The sequence below is a fragment of the Dermacentor andersoni genome, chromosome 2, assembly GCF_023375885.2.
Source record: "Dermacentor andersoni chromosome 2, qqDerAnde1_hic_scaffold, whole genome shotgun sequence".
Lineage (NCBI taxonomy): Eukaryota > Metazoa > Arthropoda > Arachnida > Ixodida > Ixodidae > Dermacentor > Dermacentor andersoni.
Window position 1 is genome coordinate 48,382,552 of NC_092815.1, and position 25,141 is coordinate 48,407,692.

The following is a 25,141-nucleotide window of genomic DNA, read 5'->3' on the forward strand; positions in this document are numbered from 1 at the left end:
GAACTGGGCATTGCAGAAGAATGTGAGCCGGGGCAAGGCCTTGGTTCTAGGAGGTGTTGATAGGCCCTCATACCTGCTGGGCAGCGGATGCACTCGGGTAAAGTCGCAGCACCTTGCCCGAAGAGTCTTTCGGTGGTGTGCACGGATACGATCATAGCTATAAGGCATGATGAGGAGCGTGCTATATTTCTATGCTAAAATGTTCTGTCTGGCACTGCTTGTGGGGAAAGGCCGATGGCTTACCTATAGGGTCTCGGTGGGTGGGAGCAGTGCTTGGTGGATGACGAGTTGGGCTTCGTCGAATGGGGACATTATTGATGTCTCAATTTAGCGGACACTTATTCTGACAACATGAAAAAAAAAGACACATTGGTTTCCTTTTGCGTTGTCAAAATAAGTGTCCACTGTGTTCTGGAAGAATATGAGCCACATAGACAGGGGCGGCGTCAGAATTTTTTAGAATCATTGTGGTAAATTGTGCGCGCCCTTGGTCGCGGGTATGGCAAAATGGCTGTGTAGAGGCCTAAGCATGGAGGAAGTTTCCTTCCTCCATGGGGCTAAGGAAGTTATACATGAACCACAGATTTTCTCAAGTTAATGATCGCGGCTACACGGGACGAAGGCATGCACCGAAGCCAACCTGGCACGTTCAGCTTGGGAAGGGTTTCCCTTCTTCCTATCTCGAGAAGGTTACGCATCGGCAGCATCGCTGCAGAATCGCTGCATAGAATATAAAGAACCAACTGTTGCAGCGTGGTTTTTAATTAGTGGGTCCCATGTTGGGCACACTACACTCTAAGAACAGTTTACACCCTTTGGAGTGCCCCTTCTGCCACACAACGATAATCGTCATCTGCCTTGATGCGTTTCTTTCTTATCGCTGCGAGCCCTTTCTTTAACGCTGCGAGCCCAGTACTTTCCAGTAACGAACGGCATGCGCGTTATCAGCATGATAGCATTTCCTGTCCGCAATGCTATCATGCTGATAGCGCGTGTGCCGTTCGTTACTGGAAAGCACCGGGCTCGCAGCGTTAAAGAAAGGAAACGCATCAAGGCAGATGACGATTATCGTTGTGTGGCAGAAGGGGCACTCCAAAGGGTGTTAACTGTTCTTAGACCAGGACAACATTCATTTGGGCTAGATGGTGCATACTATTGTCAGATTTTCAACTGAATGCCATCGTTTCCATCATCGTTGCATCAACGTGCCGTGCAAGATACATTGGCGCTTGTCCTGTGTCGTTTCCCCCACTTGTGATCGTCTTAGTTGGCACCGTTCCTTCCTAATTGTTCTTAGACTGTAGCCACAGAACACTGGTTACACCTTTTGCGGCTGTTGTATTATAACCATAGAGTTTCTCACTACATATTATAACTAATTATAATATTCTGGCTGCCACTCACACAGTGCTACCACAGTATACTACTAGGTCACTCTAGCCGCTCTAGTTACCACCACGTTTCAATATATCTAAACATAGAGTTTCTCACTACATTTGTTATAGTGAGAAACTCTATGTATCTAAACGTGGCGTCGAAAACATAAATCCACAAACAGTACCTTGATGGCGCCTGCTACCATTATCTTGCAAAGATTGCGCTAGCTATCACCATCATCAGTTGCAGCATTTCTCCAGGGTGTCGGATCGCCGAATCTCGCATTGATCTCGCGCATCTTTGCCTGTTTGCTGAATTGTGTTTTGTTTTGGAGTTGCGACGTATGTCTGTTATCTAGCGATGTCGGCCTACACGCAGATACTGGAAAACAAACTTAAGGAGCTAGCTAAAGGCGGATCAGCGGTCGCCAAGCAGGAGCTTCTAATCCAGCAGAAGAAGCGCGAGATCGAGGCCAAGCTTGCGCAGAAGGCCCAGCAGCAGTCGCCCGGCGTAAGCCTAAAAGTAAAAGCACCTCCAAAAACGCAGGCAGTGCAGCAAAAATCGTACGTAAAACATTGTATTGTTTATATCTAGCGAAAGAGTACATTGCTGCTTGCGGTTTTGCAATGCGAATGGAAACTGTTCAGCTAAATAAATTGCCTAAACTCTCCGCCGCTTGTGTGGGTGCCACTGAAAGTGTGTACGAATTTGCAGGCGATTTGACGCGCCTCCTCTATCCGATGCTGCGCAAGCACAGGTCAACAACTTCAAGAATGACGGCAGTTTTCTGGAACACTTTCGGCGTATGCAAAATTTGAAAGGTGAGCCGTAAGAAGCGCCTGGTTTTTGCTTGATGGTGCATCGGAACGACCAAAATGATACGGATTTGAAGAGTGTCTGCAGCAGTTACAAAATCATAAGTGTTGCCGGACGCGCACGGCAGTTGTGCATGTATCTGCTAATTTCAGTGAGTTCCTGTGATGTGTCGCTCACTTTGTGGAAGTCGCTCTCACTAAGCATTGTGCTGTTGCAGCCAGTGGAGTCCAGTCAAAAGCACAACCGTCGCAAGTTTCAGGCAGTTCTTCACATCACGAATCTAGTGGACAACGGCCAAAAACGGAACCGCCTGAAAACGGAGCTGGAACATCGCAGTCGGCTGGCCTAGTCATAAAGCTGCAGGCCCCACAGCCGATCAAGTACGGACTATGCATGTTCTTGAAGGACAGTTCAGCAATGATAGCAGAGTTTGGTGAATCACGTCGATGTTGTAACTATTTTTCTTCATACTATACGGGTGTCGCACAGCGCACTTTCGATCGCTATCGAGCTCAATTTGGATCGAATTTCTTGGCCGCGATTGACTTTCTCGCTCAACCTGAGGAGAGGAGTCATCGCGGGTGAGAATTTCGATCCAGATGGGGTTCAATCGCGATCGAAAGTGGCCGTGTGACACTGGTATTACATGGCGATTTGTGTTGCTTGTCTTTAACTGCTATGTGTGTGGCAGACATCATTTTCATTGCAGACAGCAGTTGCATAATATATTAAGAAAAAGTATTTGTGACAAAACATAAGACTGATATCTTTCTTGCCCCAAGTACATTAACCTGCGTGATCGTAGATCAGTGTTTCTCGAAAGGTGTCTGAAGGCATACATCAGGTATGGGAAGCCATTGCCATTATTAAAACATTTTCTTATGTTTGGTTTACCAAGCTACATGAATCTTCTGCACCCAATACTTATTTTACCGAAAAATTTGCCTTTTTACAGAATTAGTCTTTTGTTGCAGTGCAGCAGCTATGTGTGTTGAAGCATTTTAACAAACATGCTACGATAATGAACAAGAAAAGCATTCTTAGGCTTTCCATTCTGTATACTTATCCTCTTCAAACTCATAACCTGAGTGCAAGTTCCAAAATTCACTGAAAGCTGCTAGATTTGGTTAGGATCCTTAACTGAGATAAAGTTGACCTGCTTTGCCATGTGTACACTTTTGGCAACAGCACATCGGTGCAAGGCCAACTCCTGTTTGGAAACTCAACAAAGCGAGATTTCAATGCAGATGAACACGTCAAGAAAAGGACATGGCTAGTCGTGTCCATGTGGCTAAATTGTAAGATTAGTCTCTCATGAAGATTGTGCAGTGTGTCCCGCAAGGTGTCTAATTGGTGCTCTTTAATACTTGTGGTGATTGTACAAAGATATCTTGCAGTTTAGGCCTACTATGTGTTTTTCTCAAGAAGCTAACAAATTTAGTGCTGCTGTGGCATCAATTCGTCTGAAAGGATTTATGGACATTTTTCTTATTTTAACATACATATGCAAGTTTAATTTTCACTTTTAGATGCAGGGCCAAAACCTGCTTTTCTGTAATCGATATTGTGATGAATGATGCATTTCCATTTCATTGTAGCCATAGAAAATCTTTTAATGTAATATGTGACCAACCAAATTGTAAGCTTACACCTGATGGTACTATGTCTGTGTTTTTTATACATTCAACTTCATTTGATCCTTACGGGACTGATGAAATCGATCAAATTATCCAGCGGGTGGAATTAAACGAGATGGATAAAGAAGTCAAAACATCAATTTGTTTGGCAGTATTTGCCAGAGACTGACACACCCCCGAATCAAATGTTCACACACTTTCTATGCGTCTAAAGTAGAAAACTAATGTAGGAATTACATTAAAACTCTTGAACAAAGTAGAAATCTAACACAAATCCGATATTTTCAGCAAAAAATGTGTGTTTTGCACAATGTACACCGGTTTATTATACTCTGCTTTGCTGCAGTACACTTCTGTTATGCAGTAAAGCATAGGAATGCTGTGAAGGGCTGTGAAGAGCTGGGCAGGTCATGTAATGCGTAGGTTTGATAACCGGTGGACCATTAGTGTTACAGAATGGGTGCCAAGAGAAGGGAAGCGCAATCGAGGACGGCAGAAGACTAGGCAGGGTGATGAAATTGAGAAATTCGCAGGCGCTAGCTGGAATCGGTTGGCGCAGGGCAGGGTTAGTTGAAGATCGCAGGGAGAGGCCCTCGTCCTGCAGTGGACATAGACAACATTTCAATTTGTGGGAGTTTCGTGAGCCAGCAAAACCAGGGCAGCACTACACAATAACGAAAGTACAGAAAAGCAATAGTGCTGGTGGTACAGAGTTTAGTGAAAGCAAAATCGTTTGATTGCCTGCATTGTTGTCAAGGGTAATGTCAAAAAGTTATTTTTTCTTAGAATCAAATAAAAGTAGACAAATGGCATTTTCATCTGTCTCACAATGCAAATCAATGATGGTTATATTATGGGTAGTTGAGTACTAGTCACAGAATTATAATGAGGAGTTGCTATGTCATCGGGATAGTATTTGAATGTTCTGGTGGAGTCTCGTGTCCTGCGTTTGCGCCATTTTCCCTATTACTAATGCTCTATGCTCAGTAATATTGACATCTTGGGCGTTCTTGAGCATTAGTCTATCACTGTCGCTTGCATTAATATTTGTCTTTAGTGTCCCTTTAACTGTTTACTAGTACTGAGCAGACAATTCTAAATCGGCAAGGTCATGGGGACCTAGTGGTCATGGGGACCCGTCTTTATATCATCTCGCATTTTTTTCTAACAAACTTTCACTGATGGCAAGACTGACCTCTTGGCTATAAGTTTAAGTTAACAGCCAAGTTTAATCATTTTCTTAGCGTCTCTTTGCCTTTCCAACAACTCCCACTATTCTTTTTCTCTCTTGCTTGACTGACAAGTGGGAAAGGTCTGCAGGCTGGTTTCTCTTATGTGTGTCTTACTGTAACCTTGCTGTCTCTCTTCTTTCAGAACTCTCCTACCCTCGGCAGTGGCAGAAAAATTGAAAGGCGATGATGACGACGAAGAGGAAGCTACACCCCTCAAAGGTATGCACTTGGTACTGAGCAGCGCCATCGTGTTGTTGCTTTAGGTGGAGAAACTTAGTTACAGTTTGTTGCTTATCATGTGCATAGCTTAATGTTAAACTTCTTTTTTTTTTATGCTTAGAAAATTCTGCAGGGTCTGCAAGTGCATGCACTTGCACAATATCCAAGATATAACTGTGCAACACAAGAACTCTGTCATAGTAAATGTCATGTGCACCTCATTTAAAAAATGCTTCCAGAGGAGACGCAGATGTTCAAAAGTATCATGCATGCAGGCAGACCGTAAAAAGAGCAAAATTCTATTTGCTTTTCCTTTGTGCACAAATATTTATTTATTTATTTACTTATTTATTTATTTATTTATTTGTTTATTTATTTGTAGGGGGTAACTGGCAACAGCCCCTTGTCACGGATCTCAAAAGCCACAGTGCTTTGGTAGTTGTGTGTCAGTGATCGTACTTAAGATGATATTGACATCATGGAACCTCGCAACAAGAGAAGCATCCACAAAATCCAAGAACCTGTGAGCAATGAACAATTGAATCACAATAGTGATGAAAGTGAGGAAGTTGGTGACACTGATTGCTTTAACTGCATTTGCTTCAATATCAACCTTGTAACAGCTGGGTTTCAATAGGAGCCTTGGGGATGAACACTTGTGTGCTCTTAACATCTTGCATAAAAAGCAATTTTTGGGTACGTGTTGAAGAAAGAGCATATATATATATATATATATATAGCATACGGCTTCCTTTGGCACACTCCACTAATTGCAAACACTCATATGATGTGAATGTATTCCATACGATGGCTATTTTCATTATAACTGGACTCAACTGTATATAAAATAATTCTTGTATTGTCACACTTCAGCATGTTATTGACCATCTGCTTACATTTACAACCAATTTCTGTACACATTACATGTTTGAAGCGACTTTGCTTTTAGTAAGGCTTGGTTGTACAATTCTGAATGTAAACATGCAGTGCACACAGGTTTAGTCTGTCCCTGACTGGTCTCTTAAGGTGAAGTTCTCCTCTGTTATGCATTGCAGCCCATCGTGGAGTGTGCTGTGCAATGTGTGCTGTGTAATGGCTCTAATAGCCATTGTAGGGAAACCTTGTTGCATTCCAGTGCTGCAATGGCAGCTCAAACACGCAAGATCAAGTTTGCAGGCCTCATGTGGCACGCTTTTGTTGGAACTAGCAGTTGCAGGTGAAGTAGATTAAAAAAGACAAAAGCAGAGCGATGTATTGTAATGAAATATCATAGACGTGCTCTTGTTTAATTTGTTTATTTAGAACATAAGATGTGACTTTTGCATTCACGCACTACTTCACACTGAAAGCTGAAAATGCTGGGAGGAGTTATTCTGTAAGTGTTCATGTAGTAGACAAACCAATTTGGCTACCACTGATTGTTTGTAGCTGTACCGATGATGAGATTGTGCTGGGGGTGCGTGCCTCCTTTTCACTGGTACTCCAGCTGAGCCAATCAACACCTCGGGAGCAGCCGAAATGGACTGTCCACTAAGCGGACGGTTGCACAGTGCCCCCTCCTGCACGATAATTAGTTGGAGTCATGTGAGGTTGCAGCATGAGGGAGGGCTATACAGCTTAAATGAGAACTATACAAGATTAAAAGAGAAATTGAGTTGAGGATTCAGTGTAACCGGCATAGAGCAAAACTGTTTCGTGTAGGTCGATTCGAATTTAGTGAGATTTTCTGCGTATCAAATATATATAGCCTGTTAAAAATAAAGTTGGATGGGCTAGCTAGTTTGCTGAAGTTCATCTTTGTAGAAATCACATCGATGCACATAAGCTTGTGATGAGAGGGTACACAACACCTACCATGTTGTACTATCAGTGGCTATGTCACTCCACCACTGATCATGGAGGAATAGGTTCTATTCTCAGCTGTAGCAGCTGCTCTTGGAGGTAGGGAGAGGGGTGTCAAACAACCCTGTTGTGGTCATAATTAAACTGGGGCCCTCAGCTACTGTTTCTCATTGTAGCTTTTGGATGATGAACCTCACAAATCAGTATTAAATGGCGCTCACTCCTAAGTGCTAGATCTCACAACTGGCAGTTATATTGCAGGGGAAAGGACAAGTACATGTTCACATTGTATGACATGTTAGCTTCAGCACAACATAAACTAAGACATGAAGGTAACAATACAATGCACTTTTTGTTGGCATCGGTTTGCCAAACTATGTGTGCTACTAGTTGTGTGTATTAGCAGGAAGCACACTTGTGTCATGCTGTACCACATTGCTGTTATAGCTACCATCCTCACGCAATGTGATGCATCAATTTGGGTCTCATGTACAAGTACCAAAGTTTCGGCTGTCTCCAATTCGTTTTACATTGACGCGGCTCTGGCTCTTATTTCAAGAGCATATGTTTAAATTGGAGTTCATGCCACCTTTAGCGACCAGATGAATAGAGGCATGGCATCAGTTTTGATTGCTACCGCTTATTTGGTGTCATATTTTAGAATTTTGCCATAGCATTTCATTTCACAACTATATAGTACCTGCACGTTTTGTGGGAAGGTATTAGTTGCAAGTGTCTGTGTGTGATGCGTGCACTCTCTTCCACATTCACTGATTTGACGGGAGTTCAAAGCTGGGGCCTGCTGACAAGCCTGCCAACTATCACGCAAGTTAGTAAGTCTTAGTTCAAAAGGTGAACTAGAACATATACAGGATAAAGAAGAAGGCTGACTTTCGGCTTTTTGTCCTGTTTATGTCCAGGCTGCCTTAACGCATGTTTACTGTGTTAGTCAACGATAAATCACCCAAGTAAATGAGCCGGCTGTCCTGCTAAGTTCCATGCAAGCTTGCTTAACCCTTTCAGGGTTGATTTTTTTTTTTTTTGCCTTATGCGACTGCTCAAGGTCGATTTTTTTTATTGCAGATTTAAATTCTTCAGAGAGTCCTATTTCGAAAAAAATTTACCGTAATTTTTCTAGGGTGACCGTAAAGTGAGAAAAAAGATACTTTGCATTGGCATATACGTGTATGTGCTGTTTATCCATGAACAACAACAATAAAAAAAGGAAATAAACTTATAAGATGCATTGTTATTCACATAGTTCAAGGCTTAGAAAATGTGCACATGAGAATATTTCGTAAGTCTCAAATGTTCCGGCTCTTACACTAATATTTATGTCCATAGCGTAATAGCGTAGGTGAGCACTCAAGAAAGCTGGTTGTGTGCCCATTAAGAAAGCAAAACGTGTGACAAACTTTTGCTAATCTGCATCTTATCGCCAACCAGAGGCAGTTAGTTCTCGCGAGTCCTCAAAAAAAAAAAAAAAGGAATCGCATTCACGGCGGCATCCTTCACGTATGCGCACCCCTGTGAGCAACAAACGAGCGATTAACAGGTGGTCACCCTTTGAGCGATTAGTAACGAGATAGCCATCAGTTTTGCAAGCACAAGAAGCCAAAACCGTCCGCTGTACAAAACCCAAACTGCCGCTCAACCGCCAATGCGCGAGCGATAGTATATGGACGTGCTGGAGCAAACAAAACCATGTAACGAAAACCGAGGGAGGAAGGCGCGAGAAAAAAATTCCCTGTATTCCCGCATAGTGGCAGCACATGCCAGGAAAGAAAGAGTCAGGAAATTGGTGCGCTTTTTAAACGCACAGATGGCTCCGTAAATATACGGCATCAACCATTTTGGACTTGTTTGCAGCGCCGTATATTTACGTCATTGACCCTGAAAGGCTTAAAGGGCCCCTGAAACGGTTCTGACAAATTTTGTAGCCGCGTAGGGTACAGCTTAAGTAGAACATTCGCACCACAATTTAAGTGAAGCGTTATGTATTAATGGAGCTACAAGCGATTAGAAGTTACCCTCCTCCCCAGCCATGCTTTTCCTCCTCAACTCGTTCGCCGAGCGAGCGGGGCTAAGCTCCGCCTTCACTGGTCCTGCGTCACGATGCGACGTCACATCGTCCACTTCCGGTTGTTTTGAAGCCCGCCCCCGCCCGCGCGAAACCTCTCCGCTAGCCGCTTGGCTGTCGACCCCAAGCGAGAGCTATCGAAGCAGCGTGCGTTGCGAGCATTCTGTCGTAGCGCCGAACGTGTCTGGTATTCCGTTAGCCACAGGCAAGCTGGTCATATCGGCAAATGACTGGAGGCATAAACTCAAGCTGATGAAGGAACTTTGGCGCAGACGTACGTGAGCGGCCTGATCGGTCTGCACGGTCCAGACACTTGTTGGCGCAGCGCTTAACCAGCCAAACACAGCGCTAATATTGCTCTAACCAAGTGTAAAACATTTTAAACATTTATAAAAACAATGTGTTGATGATTACACTCCTGCGAAAAATACGCACCAGCAGCAAAAAAGAATACGCTTCGTTGCTGCTACTGTGTATGGTTGAGCTCTATGCCACCAGGTGGCTGCACCGTGCAGACCATTCACATTTGCCCTTCTGCTCATCTCGGCTCATCCCGTTACGGCACAGTCAAGCGGCCAGACCCTGTCCCCTTGCGCTATATACCTTGCGCTTACGTTTGCCCTAATATGGGACTCGCGAAACGCTAGTGCGTTAGTAATCTTCCGGTGTAAAGTGACGGCCACAAACGCGCAAATCCTGGCGCCGATCGGATAGCGGCAGTCCGATGCGCAGCAGCCAGTTCGCTCGTACGCTGCCCTGCAGAGGGACACGATGTCGCAGCTTGACATATTGCCAGTCACTACGTTTGCAGTCCACAAGGCAACAAAGTCGAATCATAGTGCTCTGACCGCGGAGCTCTCGTCAAAATGGAGTACGTTGTAACACAAGCAGACGACACTTGCTGTGTGCCGGAAGTGCTTAAGTGTACTGAAAAATTGTTCTTGTGCATTCTCTTTCTGCTACTTTCTCTTTATAAAAACAAATTAACTAACATTCCAACTATTACGAAGATCATTTGTTTACCATAAAGTTGGAGAAATTATCGATCACGCGCCCTGGTCAGCCAATCAGATAGCTCGCCCACGTGACGTCATATGGGTTATTTGCATCATATGGGTAGGGGCGGCTTAAAATTCCGCCGAGCAGTGCGCTGCGATTGACAGCGATGTGCATTTTTAAAACCTTATAATAAATTACACGCTTTACGCAGAGCACTTAGATGTGTCAATTAATGATCAGAATGACCTACTCTAACGACTCAGTACGTTTGTAGAAAATCGCCAAAATCGTTTCAGGGTCCCTTTAATGTTGAGAGACAGAGCCCGTTGCATTGAGCCTGCTCAGCCATGTGTGGGGGGCATCTGCCACTGGTCTCTCTTCTTTCCTCCGTCCCTGTTGGGGGCCCGCAGTGGGCGTGGAGGCACCTGGCAGGAGGTTGTGTGGTGTGTGTGTCTGAGAGGGGGCCCTGCCAGTTTCTTCTCCAGAAGGCAAGGCTGTCCAGGGAGCCATTGAGCGGGTTGCCATCTGTGTGGCCATCAACGGCCAGTCAGCTGAGGAGGCTGCCAGGGTGGCCCATACCGATGACCCGGCCTACGAGTGAGTGTTTCTCGAGTCCCACTTCTTCCTTTGCTTTGGCGAAGCACTTGGACAAAATTTTTCTCCACCTTTTTCTTTCTTTGTTTTGCTTGATCAGATAGTTGCCAATTCCATAATCAGGGCGTGAAGCATCGCTTCTTCAAACATGCGACACATTATTAAATGTATATCCTCATTTAATGGGACTAATCCAAGATGCAGGCAGAGTTAAACGCAGTTTCTGACATGTTGAGCAGGCTTCTTCATTGTTTTGTGGAAATCAGAGGCAGTGGTCATGTACTATCACAATTCACTGACGCTAGACTGTTCGTTCCAGTGCAATCAAGTCTCACTAAAAGCTCAGTACTTGCACGTGAAGTAGTGACAGAGCCACTTTGTGTTCTGGGAGACGTGACAGCTAAGGGTAGGCCTATCCTGTATCAAATCCAGTAGAGCAGAGACGGAAATAGTGGCCAATGTGGTGACATGCATCCAGTTTTTTCTGACACAGCTGAAAAAGTCACGTGGCTTGCAACCACTGGAGTAGCTCAACTGATACACGTAACCACCAGTTCCAGTTTTGATAATTCGACGGAGAGTCCAACTCAACACAGCCGAAACTGCAATGTCACATCCACTTCTAGTGCCTATTGAACTTGTCGCATTCAAAGATGCAATATAATGACTTGCATTGTATTTGAGAAATCGAGGCCTCATTCCGTGGTAACAGAATCAGTAGCCGTATAGTAAGTAAAAAAGAAGAAGGAAAAAGAAGAGAACGCTCTGAGACACTTTCTCTCAGTGCTCCCGGAAAAGTACTGAAAAGGGATACGATGGGTCAACTAGGTTGATAGGTTGCCCTTCTAGAACTTGTGCCGTGGTTGTTCTGTATGAAGGGCTGCCTTAATGCTGGGAAAGTTTCAGTTGGATTCTTAATTTTCCTTATTGCCCCTTGCCCATAAACTCAGTGGTAGTTGTGCCATTCTTATGGTCTGCCTCTGGTGCGCTCTGGAAACCTAGGTGTAGCAGATATGTGCCGCAGATAGAAAAGGAAGAATGCCTGGACCCAGAGATCGGGCAGTGTGCTAACTTCGCCTCCATATAGAAACCAAGTTCCTCCCCATCTATCTTTATTTCTTGGTGGAACTATTATTGAGTACTAAAGCATTGGTTGGGTCTTTAAATGATACTACAGTACTAACATGTAATCGAGAGAAAAGACTAAATTGCAACGAGGGCTTCCTGGTGGAGGTACATGCAGTGATAGTTACCAGGTGCAGGTCTGAGGGCGTTATTGATGCATAGGTAATTTCAATAATTTCCTTTTTTTTCACTGCCAGAGCAGTCAGTTCAGTCAGTGCAAAGGTGAAAAAATTCAAGAGGCACTTAGTTATCCTTATGTGGATGAATGCGAAAGCTTTGCAAGCACCGTGTGAAAATGCTTAGACATTACGGCACAGCACAGGGTCGTGGGTTCGACTCCCACCAAAGGTCGTGGGTTCGAGTGCCTTAATGAACTCTTTCTTAATTAGCAGTGCCTTAGTTAACTTCACCTGAGGTCACACCAAAAATCGAGGGGTCAACTCCCATCAAAGGTCGTGGGTTTGAGTGCCATAATTAACTTTGCCTTAATTAACACCAAAGGTCGTGGGTTTGACTCCCACTAAAGGCTGAAGGTTTGTAGCATTAATTAACACCAAAGGTTGTGGGTTTGACTCGCACCAAAGGTCGAGGGATTGTAGCCTTTTTGAACCATCGTATGGTAAAGTTGCCAGCGCCGCATTTTCTGCCTCATGAGCCATTTAATGCTTTCGCAATAAAAAAAAACTTGTGCGCATACCAACCATCAAGCAGTTTCTAACTCTCTGCCTCCTTTTTTTTTCCAGATTTCTACGAAACAAGGACGGGGAGGAGTACCGTCGCTTTCAGGAGCGGGTCCAGGCCCTCTCGGCGGCCAAGCAACGAGCAGAGGAGTCGGGTGCTTTGCCTCCCTCCAGCCGCATCGGTCAGTGCCTAGTCCCTATAGCTTTCCAAAGCAGTACACATTGAATTATATTTAACTTGTTTATGAGGCTCACCTTTAGAATGTGGAGTTTGATTGCAAGGAAGAAAAATTAGTGTGGCCCTTAAGAGGGAGCTTTAGCTCAGGGGCCTCCACCCCACTCCCATCTACATAGAGTAAAACCTCGTTAATTTGACCCTCGTTGATTTGAAAAACCAGGATAATTTGGATGCTTCCGTGTGTCCCAACAGGCGCATGTATTATTTAATAACGTCAGACTCTAATTTATTCGGCTGTACAGTTAAACCTCGATATAATGAAGTTGGTAAAACCTGCAATTTTTTCATTATATTGGAATGTTGTTCTACAGAAATTCTACCTTTTATGCATCAAGTTGCCGATTTATCTTTCTCACATGTAAGGGGCTGCAAAATTTTCTGCATTATCGGGCACCCGGAAAAAGGAAATATGAATGAGAAAGGAATTAGTTTTGTTGAATTTGAGAGTGTGGGATGAAAGATACAGTTTCATGCCGTGCGGATCATATCTTCAGATAAGTGGTACAATGTGGAGCCATCCACACTTTCGCGTCCACTACATCCCTGTGTCTTGTATTGTTGCCTGCAGTAGGATGACACTGTCATGGAAAGTGCCGGCGGCGGGTAGCGAACGCTTCGTCCTCCTCTTGCTTCAACGCATCTCTGAAACTCGAAATCATGCAACCTCGAATACTATAAACACTTGGCAGACAGTGAGCATAATGCCACGCTGTCTTGGCATGGCCACTCTTTGCACATGTGGCAGGTTACCTTTAATAAAGCTCCACTAGAAAATGAGACATTCAACAGTGCGCTGGTAGACAGCGCTTATCAAGCCACCATTCTTCTTAGTTCACCCTTGCGCACATTCCCTTGCACCCATACAGCACATGGTGTGCAATACAGTCTTACCACACTTGGACTGTGGAGCATGACGCTGCTCCGCTTCAGTGATTGCTCTTGGTTGCTAAGTGTGCAATTTGAGAGGTGCATTTATAAGCAGCTGCTTGTAATTCAACCATATTAGTACTATCCGTATCCGCTGAAGTGTCCTTTTATTGTCTAGGTATTCCTTTGCAGTGCCAGTAAAATTTAATTATGCAATCCAACCTTGTATAACAAAGTTGTGCTTCCAGCAAGAAACATTGCTAAATTGCAAATTTTGTTAATTCTAGGTTTTGGAGCTTCAGCAGCAAGAGCAGCTTTAGAAATTCCCACAGCATTCCTGGCAGATAGTATCCTGTTAATAAGCACTTATAAACAAGTCGCAAAAAGGTCGGGCCATAATAGTGCAATTATGAATGCCAGAGTGTGCAGTGCAGTTTGCACTGAGAGCAATGCATCGACGTGGCTTGCAGCGTCCGAGGTTTGAGTTGTGCGGTGCCGTAAATTTTGGGGCACCATGAGCCACATCGATGCATTGTGGCCGCCGTGCTTAGTGGTCGCAGCTGGCACCCACAAATTGGTTGTGGCGTGGTTTGCAGTGCTTGTGGCAGTGGTTGGCAGTGGTTGTGGCGAGCAGTACCGTTTGACTCAGTGCAGTGTCGGAAACACAGAAGTAACTGTCAGTGGTGAAGAGTGATTCTAGTGCGACCTCCGAGGTGCACTCTCAGCATGATCTTGAAGAATAAGGGGGAGAATCGCGCTAAAGCGGACAAATGACCCGGTGCCCGGCTGCACACAGCGCATACGCATGGTCGTGACGTGGAGGCAGTGGTGTACAAGTGGTTCATCCGAAACTGCTACAGACATGCCAGGTGATGACTCTGAAAATGCTTATGAGTGCGACGAAGCCATTGCCAGTGTAGCCATAGTTTGGAGCGAGCTGTCACAATTTCTGGAAGCCGTTGACAGATCATCCAACGGTTGACGAGTTTGTGAGTGAAGATGGTAGTGTCACGACCACGGGAGAGCCAGGTAACGAAGACTGCATTGCCGACATCGTACCAAACACAAGTGAAAGCAGGCGCAATGAGGAAAGCAATGACTATTCTTTGTCCACATCCTCCAATGTGATTGATGTGCTCGCACTAGTCCAGCGCTTCTGCACAAATGTGGAAGGTTGCAGCTTCAGCTGCTCCGACTCTTTAGACAATGTGAAGAAGTGCGTGCTGTCGTAGGCAGCGAAGTTGCCCAAGTGGAAGAAGATACAGGACTATTTCATGTAAAACGAGGCTAGTTTCATCTGTAGTGTGCTTTTATAAATGGTATGTGCTTTTATGACGTCCAATTGTTTAGCTGGTTTAGATCAAATTAAGCCCTATATCGAACTGATAGGCATTTTTTTTATGAGTTCAATATAACCATGTTTGACTGTACGTGGGAACGGAAAGAATTTTTCTCATCAACCAATGCACCAAGTTTGATGGCATTTGTTACATTTAAAATAAAAAAGTTAAAATCTAACAACTGTGTCAAGCAGAATTTTTATTTAAACGGTCAATTTTATTAGAATTTTTGAAACTTCAATATTTTAGAAAATAGAACTATTATGTTTATACCTCTAAATGAGAAATAAATAACAGTATCACAATTGTGAACCTATAGAAAGAAAGACAGGTTCACAAAGAAAAATATATCTCGATTCTACAAGTGGCCAAGAAAGCTCATGAATGCAGTATTGTACATGCATGTCTACATGCAACCATGTCAGTCGATGTTGCGGCCATTGTAAGTATTGTAAATTTGGTCTGAGCTTCAAAAACCCAGTATGAATGATATAGTGGCAAGAGCTTATGCAAATCCGGTGGGGTACCTGTGAAATGGTGTATCCATGGGCTCCGCAGAGGGAACATTGCATCAGGCTTGGCTTCTAAACACCTGATGGTCTAGAAGGCTCCTTGTGGTCCAGAGTTCCCGGAGTGTGTTCTTTTCACTGTGGACTACGTCACATTTGCCATTGTTTGTGTGGGTGGTGGTGCAGATGCGAAGTCCCAGCAGCAGAATCAACAGCAAGGGGCTGCGAACGAGACGGGACGAAAAAGAAAGCGACATAGCAGATGGGATCCAAAGCCATCTCCTGAGAGTTCGTCAGACTACCTGGACTTCGACGCACCCAATGAAGTACCGGAGTTTGTTAAATCTGGTGAGTTGGTGTCTTTGTTTCTTGCTTTACAGGCATTCAGCCTAGGAATGATGCTGGCTGGCTCATCATTTAGTCTGTCTTGTCACACTGTCCTGTAGAAGTGAAGCGTTAAGTACCATATTTATTACATTATAAATAGGGGTGTGCGAATATTTGACAATTTCAAATATTATCGAATGTTATATGTTTAATATTCATATTAAATTCAATACTAGGTACAGTAAAACCTCGTTAATTCAACCCTTGTGAATTCGGAAAATCAGATAATTTGGAGTTGTCCTCTCGTCCCGACAGGCATATGCATTATTTAGTGCCATCAAACTTGTTAACTCGGACCTATTTGGCCGCACATTGGTTAATTCGGACAACTCCCAAAGTTCGGCAAGTGCAGAGTGCCGCAAATCACCATGCATTATAACGTCGACACCGGCCATGGATTCGTGTGCAGGTCTTGCAGCAAACAGTAATTTCGTTTGGCTCGGTGCAGGCGTTGGCCTAGTGACTTCAGAACTGCAACATCGCACTCCATGATCGTGTCAATAGCGAGTGCGCTTTCGTCCTCAGTGGTTGCGCCAAACAGTGGCTTCGTAATAATTCGGTGCAAAGCTGTTCAGGATAAAGAACACCGGCTATATCAGAATGGACGGGCAATCTGTTGGTGACTGGCTCACTGGCTAAAAAATAATTGTGATGCACGCGCGGTAGTGTAAAGCGTGTCTCAAAGACTCACTCCGCGGCTACGCTACGAAGGAAGTTGCGAGTCCCTCGCCAATGCAAGCGCTAGTCAGTCATGAGATGAGAATTACTAATTCCACACTGCTTTTGTGGAAAATAGAAACAGGATTTGCTGATTCATTCAGTAAGTAAAAACTTGTGACGTAGCAAGCACATTTTTATTGTTTTCTTGATACCCTTGATAATTCCACATTAAGGTAATTCGCACATATTTTTTTGGCCCCATGAAATTCGTATTAATGAGGTTTTACTTATCAGAAAATTTTTGAATATTTGATTAGATACGAATATTCATAACTAATCTAATGTATTGGTTGCTGTGTGGGAGCAAACATGGTTTATAACATTTATTTCTGCCTTATCTAAGAAAATGTCAGATCTTTTGCTGAATTTTCTGAGAATTTCATGCTGCTGGTGAAATTTCGCCTGCAAAACATGCTTAGCCACTTGATGTCTAAGCTGTATGGAAAAGCCAGCCTCTTAGTGGCAAGGGGAATGGGTTTGCAAACAGCGAGGTTTGCAGGTGCCACCGCAATCCTGAGCTTATTGCTTGACAGCAGATGCGATGAGCGATGGCTGGTGCAGGGTCAAATGCTTGAGTTTACGGGAAATTGATGCGGTATAAAAAGGCACAAGTTGGCGAGAACAGAGGAGTAGCTGAAATTACTCAATTTTCTAAAGCTAACGTGAACCAAATACACAATGTTTTATGTAACGGCTCACTAGTTTAATTTTTTTACCAATGACAATGTAATTGCAATGTTCCAACATAAGAAAAGAAACCAACTTGCTAATAAATGTATGTGCATATCATTATTAGAGTCGATATTCGATGCTATGTATTTGCATTTAATTTCTACTTGAAAAATTTGATATTCGCGTATGCCTAGATTTCATTTTTGGTGATATCGCAGATGCATACAAAGTTTAAAAACCTTTGGGTACTGACCTTTTTATGGTATTTTTGCAGCCTAGATTTCGAGATATTCAGTCATGCCCAATGTTAGATTGGTGAAAAATACATGGCGTTGACATCACGATGGGAAGATATTTTGACTTACTCAATATTTTGAGATTATCAGAATTCATGTGGGTTCAATCTGTACTAGACATGCAACTTGGAAAGGACAGCCGAATGAAATTACCGTATTTACTCGCGTAATGATCGCACTCGCGTTATGATCGCACCCCTGAATTTTGTCGTCAAAATTCGATTTTTTTAATTTCCCGTGTAATGATCGCACCCCGAACTTGCCGCAGCGATATGTCGTGTGCCAAGTCTAGCTATTATTGATCGCGCTTACCATCTGTCGAATGCTACGTGAACGACTCTTCAAGACAAGCCAAGTGGTCTGCACGCCCAAACATTCTTAAGTAAATGTCTCATTTCATTACTTTCGTCACTTTCCACACTTCCATGACTAAAAAAAAGCTGCAACCAAACTTGCCTTGATTTTGTGCAGGCTTTATAACGGTTGTGGTCAACAACAACAAAAAAGGTGCCTTTCGATTCTTCTCATCTGCACTCGTGGGTACGCAACAAATCGCGAGCGTCAACGATAGTAGCCAAGTTTACACTGATACGTTAAAAGTGTACCCTATTCATACGCCGACGCTTGTAACACAGCTAAGATATTCACCACCCCCATTTAGCGGAAACGTGCCTTATTAGGATGATACAATGCCTCCTTTACTAGATGCCTGCCGCGTTGTCCGGTAGCTGGGTTCCGGGCCCTCTCCCTTTTCTCTCCTCCGCGAAAAGGCAACGAGCGTCTCTCATGGCGAACACGTGCAACTTGCAATCACGTGCTGCGGCCTCTGAGATTAACATGACATCTGTCACCGTCTCGGAGGCCCGCGATAACGCTCGCTAACAGACGCCCGCGTATATAACGCGCCGGTGGATGCATTCAGCCGCTGCTGCCACATCCGCCGGAAGTTGAAAAGGCAACGAGCGCCGCCTCACGGAATTTATGCTAAACTAACTCAAACTAGGGGAACCGCCGCTACAATGGAAAAGCGAGCAACGCGGCGGGCATCTAGTAAAGGAGGCATCGGATTGTAGTGAAAACAGATGCTGGAGTTTCCGCAGCATGCCGGCCATGTGTTTCTATGTCACTGACAGCTAAGCGCGCCCATCTGTTTCTGTCCCCTCAAAGTGTACATGGCTACGTTATTGCCGCAAACTTGGCGATATTGACGACGTTATTCGTTACTGATACGGAAGAAACTGTTTCACTGCACGTAATGTACTCACAAGAAGAAAAAAAATTGCATTCGGTGTGTTCGGCTTGCTCTGCTGGCCGCCATTTTTGTTTTGGTGTCCTGCAGCAAACACGGGACACCAAAATGCGAGTAAATATGCGAGCAAAATGCGAGTAAATCATTATGCGAGTAAATACGGTAAATACCTATACTAGCCACGGGGCAGCTGCTGAGAGGAATGAGATAATGAGCACACTTTTTTACATGGTTCATTGATGGAGCATGAAGGCAATGCGGCGGACATAGAATCAGCAGAGGGCAGAAAAAAAAAATTTATAACATCTGTGCTGGTGTGCTTGGGCCTTGACGTGAAGTGCCATGCTTTACAAGTTGCACTTTATCTCAGTGCTTTTTGGCCCACACTGCTTCGACTGACTACGAATACTTGCACACAAATGCTTGAACCTAACGTAGGAATTTGAACCAAACCAATCGAGCACTTGTTCCACGTGCTGTAGCACAGCATAAACATGATATGCACAGCTGTGACATCTTTATGAACACCATAAAGGCTACACATTGCTGCTTTGTTTCACATAACGGTTGTTAAGTCAGATTTTGTGTTATATTTATGTATAATGACACGCTGTGATTAAGTATTAGCTATACAGTGCTGCTTTATGTAAGCCGTGATGCGTTTTGTGCCATATTTGTACCCCACCCCTGTAACGGCCCAATCGGCCAACAGTACCTGCAAATAAATAAATAAATAAGTTAATTCTGTGCGCTTGGGATAAAATTACCATATTTACTCGCATAATGATCGCACTTTTTTGTCAGAAAAATTGACGCAAAATCAGGGCTGCGATCCTTACGCGGGTTAAATTTCCCGCGAAAAGAAAAAAAAAAATTTTTTCGTCCCGCGTTTGCTGTGGGACACCAAAACAAAAATGGTGGCCGGCGGAGCAAGCCGAACGCGCCGAACGCGATTTTCTTTTTTCTTCTCATGAGTACATTACGTGCATTGAAACAGTTTCTTCCGTATCAGTAATGAGTAATATCGTTAATATCGGCAAGTTTGCGGCAATAACGTAGCCATGTCCATTTTGAGGGGACAGAAACAGATGGGCGCGCTTAGCTGCCAGCGACATAAAAACACATGGCCGGCATGCTGCGGAAACTGCGGCATCTGTCTTCACTACTATCCTAATACGGCACGTTTCCGCTAAGGGTGGGCGAATATCTTAGTTGTGTTACAAGCGTCGGCGTATGAATACGGTACACTTTTAACGTATCAGTGTAAACGTGGCTACTATCGTTGCTGCTCGCGATTTGTTGCGTGCCCACGAATGCCGATGAGAAGAATCGAAAGGCGCCTTTTTTGTTGTTGTTGACCGCAACCATTATAAAGCCTACACATAATAAAGGCAAGTTTGGTTGCAGCTTCTCTTTAGTCATGGAAGTGCGGAAAGTGATGAAAGTAATGAAATGAGGCATCTACTTAAGAATGTTTGGTGCGTGCAGACGGCTTGGTTTGTCTTGAAGCAGTTGAAGTTTGTCTTGTCACGTAGCATTCGACAGATGGTAAGCGCGATCATTATTAGCTAGACTTGGCACGCGACATATTGCTGCAGCAAGTTCGGGATGCGATCATTACACGGGGAAATTAACAAAATCAAATTTTGACGACAAAATTCAGGGGTGCGATCGTTACGCGAGTGCGATCATTATGCGAGTAAATACGGTATGTGCCTTCTTTGCTAATGGTAACCAGATAAGTGTTGTGAGCATTCATTGGCAGCACATTGGCAGGGGTCATGCTGAGTGGATGCAGGAAACCTGCTATGATGCAACCTTGTGCAACCTTGCAGTGTATGAGTGGCATGACCATGAGGCATGGTATCTTGGTTTGAACTAATTTTCATTGAAAAAAGGAGTAGAAAAGAAAAGTGACAGCAGCTTTTGTTTTATTACAGATCCTGGGTTGATCGCATATGCAAAGCAGGTCTTCAATTCTACCGACTTGACATTTGACCAGTGGAAACAGCTAGAAGATCAGCGCAAAGTGAGACATGCTGGATTGTCTTCTGCGATATTTGCACTATCTTGTGGTACGAAATCTAGCATTGGTCCCTTCCAAAAGAACAAGAAAGAAACCTGTGGAATTTATTTCTCACCAGGAGTCCTTCACTGAAATGTACTGCATCTTTGGGAATGGGACGAAGGTTTTAAAACTTGTAAACTTGCTGAGTGTTTAAAGGGCATCACCACAGCAAAAATGACAAGTCAACTGGGAATTTGTGCTTAGCTGTTCTGCATCTTGGGGTGTTCAGCTTATCAAAGTTCATCCTAACAGCCACCTATTGTTCTTGATGACTTCAGGGCTGCTTAGCATCGTAGCTGTTGTGGTAGAGATGAAAATTTGTGCAATTACTGAATTTTTGTAGAGAGACCACATCTTTTGTCATGTAGCATTATCATGGAGAAATCACCAGAATTGTACCATGATGCTGTACCAATCGTGGGTCAGTGCACATTGCTGTGGATGGAACTGAGAAAAAAAAGTTATGGGGTTTAACGTCCCAAAACTGCATAGTGGCTTATGAGGGATGCCATTCGTAGAAGACTCCGGATCAATTATGGCCACATGAGGTTCTTCAACATGCACCTAAACCTAAGCGCATAAGTATTTTGATGTGCATAGCACCACTATGCCATACCCACTAGACTACGACGGCAGGTTAATAGAATTGAGAAGAGTTGCTAGCAGAAGATACATGCATTAATAAAAAAGGACGAGGAAGATGAAGTTGGAAATGGTAGAATATGGCTATGGATCAGGGGAGGTACAGTCGCCGACCGTTTATTTGGACCTGACGGGGACCGCGGAAATGTCCGAATAAACAGGTGTCCGAAAAAACAGATTCTGAAAAAGAATCCTTTATTTCCACGCCCTTATTTGGGCGCGGCAGCAGGCGCGAAGAAATCGTGAATGCGCCATTGCACGCTGTTCCGTTTATGCGCAATCAGATCAGCCTCAATCTCGGAGAGGGTCGTGCGGTCACTGTAGGCGGCTGAAAGCACAGTCACTGCTTGTACAAGCTCCGCGTGCGACGGCAGCGGCGCACATGGTGCGTCATCCTACGACTCAGAGTCATCATCCGGCGGGGCAGCACAAACCTGACGAATGATCTCGTCGTCGTCAAGTTCTGCGCACGTCAGTACAGCACTGTCAGCATCTGTAAAACTATCAAATGAGACAGTGTCCGGAATCGCAATGCCACCACTGCGCAAGTCTTGAAGAACATTTTTGGCTTCAGTAGGGAGCACATCTGAAGGCGACAGATCTGGGGCCTCCATGGTACTCACTTCATCGGTTATAACAAATCCAGCGTGCCGAAAGCAGTTCTGTAGAGTGGCAGGGGCCACCGCCTTCCAGGCATCCGCAAGCATGTTTATAGCCGACAGAAGGCTAACAGCGTACTGCTTGCCGGCGTCGATGCAGACGACCATGCGGTTCAAGAGGCGTGCTTTGTATAGGACCTTCAAATTTTTTATAATGCCCTGGTCCACGGGCTGGAGGACACTCGTGGTGTTGGGCGGCAGGAATTCCAAGCGGATGCACTCGAGATCATGGATGTGACCGTGTGCACCGCAGTTATCCACAAAAAGCAATACCTTCCGGTTTTGCGACTTGAACTTCCTGTCAAGTTTGCGGACGTAGTCGCTGAACAGCTGCTGCGTGATCCATGCTTTTTTGTTGGCCTCATACCAGACGGACAGCGACTTCGCTCCCTTGAAGCACCTCGGGCTTTTTGATTTGCCAATTACAAGAAGCGGAAGCTTCTCTGTCCCCGACATGTTGCTGCCTACCATGATGGTGACGCGCTCTTTACTGTGCTTCCCGCCGTGGCAGGGATCGCCAGACACAGGAAGGGTCTTATCAGGCAGCATCTTATAGAATAGGGCGGTTTCATCACAGTTAAAAACGTCGTCTGGCGAAAACTGGGACAACAGCGACTCCAGAGTCTCCGAGCGATAATTCGCAACAAGGGTCCGGTCTACGGCGCCACTCTCGCCGCACATACTCTTGAAAGCGAGGTCGTACCTTTTTTTGAAGTTACGGAGCCATCCGTCACTGAACATAAAGCCCTCGATGTTCATCCAGAGAGCGAGCGTCTCTGCCTTCTGCTTCAGAAGGTCTCCAGACACAGGAATCCGCTTGGCAACTGTAGCACACAACCACATGTGGAGGGCTTCTTCGAGCTTCGGGTGGCTGCCGTCTCTAAAATATTTCCTTTCTAAGCTGGAGGAAGACTTCGTTGCTTCGCCGAGAATCTTCATCTTGTTTCATATAATCCGAGACCGTCTGCTTCGAGATGTTAAATTCTCGAGCAACTCCGCTTTGAGGCTCGGGACTTGCTGCACAATGGCGATCTTTTTCGCCATTGACATTGTGGTATATTTGGTACCACGCTTGCCAGCATTTCCCAGCACAGTCTGCGCGGGCACTATCCGCGCCATTGGACACTTGACGCGATGTTTCCGTATACTAAAACGTTCAATCACCGCGACCTCGACACAGCACACAAACACCACTACGCTGTCACACCGGCACCATTCGCACAAACTAAAAACATGGCCTACTCGCAGCGTCGTGCTCGAAGAAAGAAACAAATCAGCAGCTGGATTGCCTTGACATGGCTATGGTGAGCTGAGACCAGAACTGCTGTAGTCACTCATAGCCACTCTACCGAACCAGGCAGAAACGATGATGATGGGCGGGGATTTTCAGTAGCGCCACCTCGTGGGGCAGCAAGGAGGCTCAGTTCAAAACAAAAATGGCGTTCAGCAAGTCGAGCCATGCACCGGACAGAGTCGGTGGGGGCGAGTGCCATCGATCGAGTTGGCTCAAGGAGTGTCCGAAAAATCGGACGAGGTTGCAAGGTGTCCGAACTTTCGGCAGTTGTTATACATTGTGGTCTATGGGGAGAATGGCGGGGCCGCAAAGCTGACCGAATAATCGAGCATGTCCGAATTTTTGGAGTCCGGAAAATCGGTCGGCGACTGTATTCTGCAAGAGTCTACCTAGTGGACGTGTCCATTTCGCCTGCTGTTGAAGTTCTGATTGGCTGGGCTGGCCTGCGTGTCAGCAGCAACCATGTGCCACAGCCAATCAGCACTTTAGCTGCAGGCCAAATGGACATGACCACTAGGTGGACTCTTACAGAATACCTCCCCAGGGTTCTCCCTGTGTTGGGCGGGGTCGGAAATACCATCCACCTCTCCGGTTTACCTCCACCTCTTTGAAGGGGGTACTTGGCAGTGGTCAGTTTGGTAGAAATTTCAGATTCTTTCTGTTTTCGCAATCCTTGGGTGATCCCACAAGTCATGGATGGAGTCCGGATGATCAAATGTAGAGCTGGCGGCTGTCTGAAATATAGGTAGTCCTTACACATTAAGTCTATGGGGCCATTGACGGTGTCACAAAGCTGTCCGAATTACCAAGCATGTCCGAATTATCGGTATCTGATTTATCTGTTAGCGACTGTAATTTGCTATAGCAATCGATGCTTTTCCTTTCAGGTGAAACTGTGACTTTCTTTTATTAATCGCAACTTTAGCACATTGGGAGTAAAGCTTGGTTTTTCCAAATGAGAGAAAGTTGTGTTTCTGTACCCGTTACAATCAAGGTGTTCGTTTTTAAGGGAGGGGGAGGGGGCACAGAAAACGGGTGTGTGTTACAGACAAGGGTGCGTTAGAATCAAGTAAATACGGTGTTTTTTGAACCTGCAAATTCTGTTTATTTCCTTTAGTTGTAGCTCGTCAAGAACAGGCGGTTTCTTGGTTTGTACTGTAAATGCTGAAATATAGGGCGACCCCTGGCTTTGTGGTGAATATAATTTTTTTATAGTTCTTTAACGCAGGCAGCTACAGAGCACACTTTATTCGTTCAATACGCTCATTTGTCATCACAGATGAAATCAGCATGGGAACTGTTTCGATTCTCACCTGCGGACGGCCGTCAGTCAGATATGACATCCCACAACACATCAGGCATTTGTTATGCGGGTCTAGGCACGCGCAACTCATTGGGCAATAAGTGGCACACACTGGGCACCCGAGGTGCATGTTGGTGATCACTTCAGCTAACTGTTGGCGTCCTCGTGTGACTTCCCCCCATTCACTTATTTTTATGGCATAGCTCTCTTTGGTAGCGGCTTCAGGTTTTTCGTGCCACATTCGCAGATTGCGGCAGCTGACGAGACCTCTCTCCTGTGCCACCGATTTGCCGCAG

At 44.8% G+C, this 25,141-nt stretch overlaps 1 protein-coding gene across 1 annotated transcript in view; it reads left to right on the top strand.

Annotated features, from left to right (window-relative positions):
- The first annotated feature begins 1,651 nt into the window (after positions 1-1,651).
- Positions 1,652-25,141, top strand: part of LOC126542655 (SURP and G-patch domain-containing protein 1-like) — a 41,928-nt gene continuing 18,438 nt past the window's right edge. Inside the window, exons 1-8 of the mRNA XM_050189794.3 lie at positions 1,652-1,940; positions 2,092-2,198; positions 2,411-2,573; positions 5,205-5,281; positions 10,676-10,799; positions 12,665-12,783; positions 15,742-15,903; positions 20,820-20,908. Coding sequence (XP_050045751.1) covers positions 1,738-1,940; positions 2,092-2,198; positions 2,411-2,573; positions 5,205-5,281; positions 10,676-10,799; positions 12,665-12,783; positions 15,742-15,903; positions 20,820-20,908 — 1,044 coding nt within the window. The 5' untranslated portion in view covers positions 1,652-1,737. The remainder of the gene's footprint in view (positions 1,941-2,091; positions 2,199-2,410; positions 2,574-5,204; positions 5,282-10,675; positions 10,800-12,664; positions 12,784-15,741; positions 15,904-20,819; positions 20,909-25,141) is intronic.